General features: G+C 37.5%; 1 protein-coding gene across 1 annotated transcript; it reads left to right on the top strand.

Moving 5' to 3' along the window:
• Positions 1-3,625, top strand: LOC106375778 (tryptophan aminotransferase-related protein 2). Its single transcript, XM_022694729.2, has 7 exons — positions 1-235; positions 314-484; positions 561-916; positions 2,115-2,421; positions 2,503-2,783; positions 2,865-3,157; positions 3,325-3,625. Exons 3-7 carry the CDS (start codon positions 630-632, stop codon positions 3,519-3,521), a joined length of 1,365 nt encoding a protein of 454 aa, XP_022550450.2. The 5' UTR covers positions 1-235; positions 314-484; positions 561-629; the 3' UTR covers positions 3,522-3,625.
• The last annotated feature ends 3,822 nt before the right edge of the window (positions 3,626-7,447 follow it).

The raw sequence follows: 7,447 nt of genomic DNA, 5'->3' as shown, positions 1-7,447 counted from the left end.
ACATGTGAGAATTGAGAAGTGACGTAAACCTAGAAAGTAGTATTACATAACCATTCACCAGTCTTGTACTAAACAGGGATCCTGACTCTGTTCAGTGTCTCTCACTCTATTTTCATGTACTGTCGTTTCCAAGGCCTACAAGCAAAACAGAGCTAAATCACCTTCTTCTTCTTCTTCTCATTAATGGGAACAAAGAGCTCAACCTAAAAGCTTCTTCGCAGTTGGAAAATTTTAGGTTTGTTCTATGAACTCCTGATTCTAATTTTGCAATTTTTGACAGATACTTTTGTGTTTGTCTTTTATGTTTTGGCAGATAGTCTTCGGTTTTAGAATATGTCTGCCAAGATATAAAGCTTCTTTTGCCATTACCTTGTGAAGAAAGCTTGCAGCAACTTTATCTCTTGAGATTCTTCAAGGGTTGTTTTTTTAAATCTCTTTCACATTCATATCTTCAGCCAAAAAAAGGTTCAGTCTCGCTGGACAGGTACAAAACCCACTTGTGTTCCTTCTCCTTTTTGCGGTCTTAATTTAAAATATCTAAAAAGAGGTCTTCTTTCCAGCTACAAAACCCCACTCTGTTTCTTGGTTCTCTTCTTCCTTAAGAATTTGGTTTTAGTTTGGAGAGGAAAATGGGAAAGGTTCCGAGGATTCTGTCTTGGAGGAACATGTTGGTCCTCTCATTGGCTGTAAACTTCAGCTTGATACTAAGGATCTTGAAGGGTACTGACGGTGGAAACTCCTCGTATGTTGTTAGTATATGGCCTGTGGTATCTAACTCACTGGATAGAACGGTGTATGGTGATAGCAAATGGCCTGTGGTATCCACCACGGCCTCAGGATCTTCTTCTTTGTCTTCAGCATCTTGCACCTACAACGAGACTCAAGAAGATGACCACAGAATTATCAATCTCAAACTGTAAGTTTCTACTGCTTTTATTTCTTGATTTCTCATAATTATATCATAATAGGTAATATAGAATATACCCTAGTTTAGTCTAGTCTCTTGTGTAAATATGTTCCTCTATGCATTCATAGTACTGAGACTTCCAATAGTATCTCTTTCAACACTCTTCTTAAGTGTTCTTGGTTGCAAATTTTTAAAAGAAACAGTTCTTATCTTCTGGCAGAACTGTAATTGCTTGTTTATTCTTTCTTGGTATTGTCAGGTTAATAAATGCGTATTAATGGCGTATCATATAGAATCTACAGACAAATTTAATTTCTCCCTTATCCCACACTTGATTGCTTTGAAAGTCACTAGCTATTATAGCAACAAATCTGGGATTATCCTCTTAAGCACCATTCAATTTAAAATTCAAACTTCAAAAGAGAGCAACGTTACTACTGTAAAAATTGTGATGATCATCTTGACTTGCCTATTTTTCTAACCAGACTATATATTGCAAGTTACCGTGGAATATGTCTTAGTTCTGTGTATGGTTCTCTGTTCCTTAACGTACGCCGCTAGTTTGAATATTTGGTTCTGTTATTTACTTTGTTATGACTCGTCAAACCAATCCTGAAAAGTATGCAAAAAATAAAAAAAGTTTGCATGTTGATTGATCTTGGTGGTCCATATGGGAATTTGTATGTATTGGTCATAAATGTAAAATGGAAACTGGGTCATTCTTGTTTGATAATGGACGTAAAGAAGAGACTCAGAGAGTGATTTTTATTTATTTATATGGGTTTGGTATGTGGAATGTTGTGAGAGGGAGGAAGATAGTGAGTGATGTTCCTTTTTGGATGCTCGCTATTAATTTAGTTAGTGATGCCCAATAAGTTGAAACAATGGAAATTAATTAAAATGATTGAGAGAAACTCTTTTGAATTCTAGGCAAAAATGAACAAAAAAAAAAAGTAAAGAGGGCCCTCATTTTGGTGGAAATGATTCTGCATACATACATAAAAATATATATATGTCTTTTAAGAGAATCTAAAGGACTACTTTAGTGATCTGCTTGACCATGTTCTTTGTTGTTTCAGAAACAGGAACGTGTTGTTTTATGCTCTCCATTAACAAAAAGGACCCACTAATTCTTTTTGACTCAAACATTCTTGTCGCATTATAAAACTAATTAATGTACTTTGATCCATGTGGTGGTTATACGCAGTGGTGATCCAATGGTGTATGAGAGATACTGGCAAGAAATGGGTCATATGACAACAATGGTGATAGCTGGATGGCAATCACTCAGCTATTTTTCAGATAATAACAATGAGCTTTGTTGGTTTCTTGAACCAGAACTTGCCAAAGAGATTGTAAGAGTGCATAAGGTTGTTGGGAACGCTGTAACACAAGACCGCTATATTGTTGTTGGCACTGGCTCAACACAATTGTATCAGGCTGCTCTCTATGCTCTCTCCCCACATGATGACTCTGGTCCTATTAATGTCGTCTCAGCTGCGCCTTATTATTGTGTGAGTTATATTCACAGCTGTCTTTCTTGATTTCCTTGAGCATATAAATCACTATAACGTGTGTAACTGGTTTGGTTGCAGTCGTACCCGTTGATTACAGATTGTCTTAAATCGGGTTTGTATAGATGGGGAGGAGATGCAAAGACATACAAGGAAGGAGGTCAATACATTGAACTTGTTACATCACCGAACAACCCTGATGGGATCTTGAGAGAATCAGTGGTGAACCGTAGTGAAGGTATACTAATCCATGATTTAGCGTACTACTGGCCGCAGTATACGCCTATAACATCGATAGCTGATCACGATGTAATGCTCTTCACTGCTTCAAAGAGCACTGGCCATGCAGGGATGCGCATTGGGTACATTCTTGTTACTATTTTCTTATTTTAAGGGAACAAAACAAAAAAAGGAAGTGTATCTTAAACCTTACATTTTCGCAGATGGGCTTTGGTGAAAGACAAAGAGACGGCCAAGAAAATGACAGAGTACATAGAACTCAACACGATTGGGGTTTCAAAGGTCTCGCAGCTTCGAGTAGCCAAGGTTTTGAAGGCAATGTCAGACAGTTGTGGTAATGAAACGGCTAAATCCTTTTTTGAGCACAGTTATGATGCCATGTTTGAGAGGTGGAAGCTATTGAAACAAGCATCGAAGACTAGTAAAGGTTTTACCGTTCCTGATTTTGCCTCTCAACGTTGCAATTTCCTAGGAAAAGCCTTTGAGCCACAGCCAGGTACTTTAAAAGAAAAACAAAGTAAATGGTTAATATCAAACTAGTTTATATATATATGCACTTAGTGTTACAGAGTGCATGGAATTTTCCCGAAAGGCCATCACACTATCTGACCTTTGTATCAAACTATTTTTTAACTGATACTGTTTTGATGTATTTCTGTGCAGCTTTTGCATGGTTAAAGTGTGAAGAAGGGATTGTCGATTGTGAAAAGTTTCTGAGAGAAAAGAAGAATATTCTAACCAAAAGTGGAAAGTATTTTGGAGATGATCTGAGCTATGTGAGGGTAAGCATGTTAGATAGAGATTCTATCTTTAATACTTTTATTCACAGGATTTCATCTTCCTTCAATTCAACTTTGTAAGTACACACGTGCATGTCATGACAATATGTGTGTCTAACATTGTAACAAGTGTTTGTTCCATATTATGGAAATTTGAATAATGCGATGATCGAGACTTTCAACCACCTTAGATGAGTGAACGTGGATTCATTCACTACCAAGTGTTTGTGTCGTATCATCAATATTGTTCAACCAACGTTCATCCAACATTGATGTAGTCGAATGTTTTAAGATTGAATAGTAGCATGGCCCAGTTCTTTGTTTTTCACTATTACAAATTGTATTCCTTTGTAGTATATATCAAAATTAATAATTTGTCCGCAGGACAAACCTTATAAATGCAATACATCTAGCTGTGATAGGCAGACTAAGGTCGATCAATCACGAATATCATCAAGTTACTTGCTTGTTTGAATAAATTGTATTTAGTCATTAAAGAAAACTAATCATGGAAATGCTTCTACCGAATCTTGCAAAGATAAAAAAGTGTACTCTACCATTGTTATAGTTCAAGTTAGTGTTGATATAAGCTATACTGGTTATAGGATGGCGCTCATAAAACTGTGTGCATTATGGTTCGGTAGATGTTACTTAATGAACATATTGACATACATGCTCTTACTGTGGGTATGAGACTATAACAAGCATGGTTAGTGAATATTAAAAATTGACAAAAAAACAAAGACAATAATAAATATAATTTCCTTTTTTTTTTTTGAACACAACATATTTCATTCATAAACTTCCGCCGATTACAAAGATAAAAGCAACATCCAACAGTAGATGTGCGATTCTACTGAATACATTTAATATAAGGCAATACAAAGATAGCGACACAAGCTTTGACAAGCCTGATAACAAGTCAAAAGAAAGTTCAAAGGTGCCACAAACTAGTAAGCTCCTAAAGAGATTACGTCGTCCTTCAAGTTCTTCAATGGAAATAGTCACCGTATATCATGACGTTAAGTGCTCCGTAACCTCGATTCTCATAGGAATGAGTATCGTTGTGCCTTCCGGTCCCAAACGAACCATCACATAAGGCATCAAACGGTCAGGATATCGACAAAGTTCATTGACTACATAGCCAAAGACAAAGTCCTTCTCACAAAGAGGGGTTTTGATGGAAGTTATCACTCCAACAAAGCGGAGGATGGTGGAAAGAGGTCTCTCATGGCCCCGGCATGAGGAATTTTGGCTAGCCTTTATTAAGAAAAGTGCTAAGGGACTACAATCTTCAAGCTTTGATAGACTCCAACTTAAGAATAGAAATCCCTTGGTATTTGCTCTTGTTGGAGTTGAACTTTGATGGTGAGCCATGCTTGAACATTTTGGAAAACCTCCAAAGATTGCACCAAGGAGGAAAGTATATCCTTCTGATCCTACCATTTGTGGCTTCACACTGGCTGAAAGAGGATTGAGCTTAACGATGGATTCCATGAAAGCAATAACTGAGCTCAGGCATGAACTTTCAGCTTCAACATTACCGTATTGGAGCCAAGAGAGTTTACCCAAAACAGAGTTTAGCCTCAGGTCTATGAAGCTTAACAAGCTTAAAGAGGATGAGCAGTCGTCAGTGTGTATAGCTGCAGGTCGTCTTCGCGGTGGGAACCCCCAGTCGTCGAAACTTGCAAAACTTGCTCGCCCTGACAAAGAAGGTTTGGGATGGCTAATGAGACAGACCGGAGAAGGTCCATAGTCCTCGTCGGGGCAGAGGGGGTGGCTGCCAAGACAAAACACTTCCGGAATGAAGATGGAGAACGGGTCTCGTGACTCCAGCTCTGGTCGCCGTGATAGAAGTGAGACCCCACAACCACCGATGACCAGATCTACATCTTCAACATGAAATTTTATCTTGGGCCAGGACCAAACTGAGAGAGTTGAAGGGCTGACGTCAGTTACGCAATCGCCGGATAGAAGATTAGCACTTGAGAAGGACCACATTAAGTCGAGATCTGCACCCACGTGAGAGGCTGAGCTGCCGTCAACGGTAAGAACGGCGTACCGTTTTCCGAGCATAGATAAGGAGCAACGAAGGTTTAGACGGCAAGATCTGGAACTTAGAAGAGAGAGTATCCCCGTATAAAGACCAGGGTGAAAGGGTGAACTTGCACAAGTGCAAGCCTTCCAGGAACCCCCGGAGAAGAGAACAGTTTCGACAACCTGCGACTGAGCATCTGTGACCACGAGAGTAACAACAGGTGTCATCAGCTTCAGATCCGGAAAAGAAAGCTTGAAAACTTCAAAAAACAACATAGAGAGAGAGTAGAATTCGAATGAGAGCAAGAGTAAGGAGTGGAGGAGACGACGCCGGTGAGCGAGAGCCCCACCGGTGTCGGAAAGGATTTTGAAATTTGTTGTCTCGATAGTCACGTCAGGGAGAGTTTTTGAGTTTATCACGGTTTCTTTGTCCCAACAATGTTTAACAATAAATATAATTTCCATGTAGCTCTTTAACACCATTTAACACATGAAAAATGCATAAAAAGTATGCACGTCGGGTCCGGAACATAGACAAAGGAATAAATCGTTTAGAGTATCACGATTTTATGACAAATTTAGTTGTATGCAAGACTATATAAATTTCTTATTTTAGCTTAAGAGTATTATGAATATTTAAAAAATGTTAAACCGGCAGCGTAACAAAAGATGTCTCAGTTTTTTTCAAAATAAAACAAAAGATGTCTCAGTTACAAAAAAAAAAAAAAAGATGTCTATCTAACAAAAATTAAAATGTAAAAGCTTCTAGAAACAGACGTTAAGTATAATGTACATCTACAAATATATATGGACGAGGAGAAGAGATGGGGAGGGAGACAGAACCACACAAACATTCACGTGATATTTCTGCAAATTTTCATCATCAACTTTCTCCTGACTACGCCACATCACATCTTTTTGTGGAACTATTCCGTCGTCAAACCCGGCCGTTGCGTAATTTGTCTTTTTCCACAATCAGATCTTCCCCTTCTTTATCAACTTGATCGTCTACATAATAACTCTTCTTGTCTTTTTCCTTCTTCAAAAATAAGTCCTTGTTTTGAGAAAATTTTATTTATTATTTTTGATACCAAATTGCTCTGGATATGAGGCTGAGTCTCAATTTCACCTATTCTTGAATCTGGAGCATTTTGTATTTGTTCCCAAGCCTGTTCATCCTTAATTAGTCAATTAATCACAAAGAACGGTTAGATGTTATGATGTTGAATAACTTCGTATATCAAGAAAGTATACATAGTAGTGAACTAGTGATATGATATATCAAATAGATAAAACATGACATGGAGATATCCAAAACTATATTCAGACTGCACATGTTACTGGACACCAGTTTAAGAATACCCGGCGAATAGGATGTACACACACATGGACATAAAACGGCCATTTCTGATAGGAAAAAAAATTGATACACTTTCTTGAAAAAAAGAAAACTAATTGGTAGATGCATTTGGCGGTCAGTTATATCCAGGTTCGATAATATAAATTTATGGAAACCAATTCAGTGAAGATAGTTCATCAGAATGAACACAATTATAAATTGCTTTATGTTTTTTCTTTGTTTATAACTAACCCAAACAAAAACCAAAATTAAGGCCGGACCTATCATCTTGACACGTTATCTCTACGTCTCATGCAGTCATGCCATTTTGCTGCGATTGGAGTAAGTTCCCAAAGACACTTTTACTTAGACCACAGTTCTATACATCGATCCTTTTTATAGCATGATTAAAGTCCCCAGAGTCGCACGTACCGTGAACAAAAACCCTAAGCGCCCTTTTAATCACTAATAAATCTCAAACCCACCACTTATATAGTTAAATTAATCTAACAACAGAACAAACTTTTGTTTATTTATCATATAAACTGTACTTTCAGTAAACCCATTATTTTATTTATTTTATGAAACTATATATATACTTGACAAATATGCTAAAACAAAATAAAAACTT

This window comes from Brassica napus, chromosome C1 (assembly GCF_020379485.1).
Source record: "Brassica napus cultivar Da-Ae chromosome C1, Da-Ae, whole genome shotgun sequence".
Taxonomy (NCBI): Eukaryota; Viridiplantae; Streptophyta; class Magnoliopsida; order Brassicales; family Brassicaceae; genus Brassica; species Brassica napus.
Note: the sequence above shows the minus strand (reverse complement) of the source record. Positions and strands in the feature narration are given on the sequence as shown.

What these genes read in the sequence shown, in the direction of transcription:
- LOC106375778 (XM_022694729.2), top strand. Translation starts at nt 630, where the DNA reads ATGGGAAAGGTTCCGAGGATTCTGTCTTGGAGGAACATGTTGGTCCTC. An exon ending in CAGCTGCGCCTTATTATTGT is followed by an intron (nt 2,422 to 2,502) that starts GTGAGTTATATT and finishes GTTTGGTTGCAG; the next exon opens with TCGTACCCGTTGATTACAGA. An exon ending in AGCCTTTGAGCCACAGCCAG is followed by an intron (nt 3,158 to 3,324) that starts GTACTTTAAAAG and finishes ATTTCTGTGCAG; the next exon opens with CTTTTGCATGGTTAAAGTGT.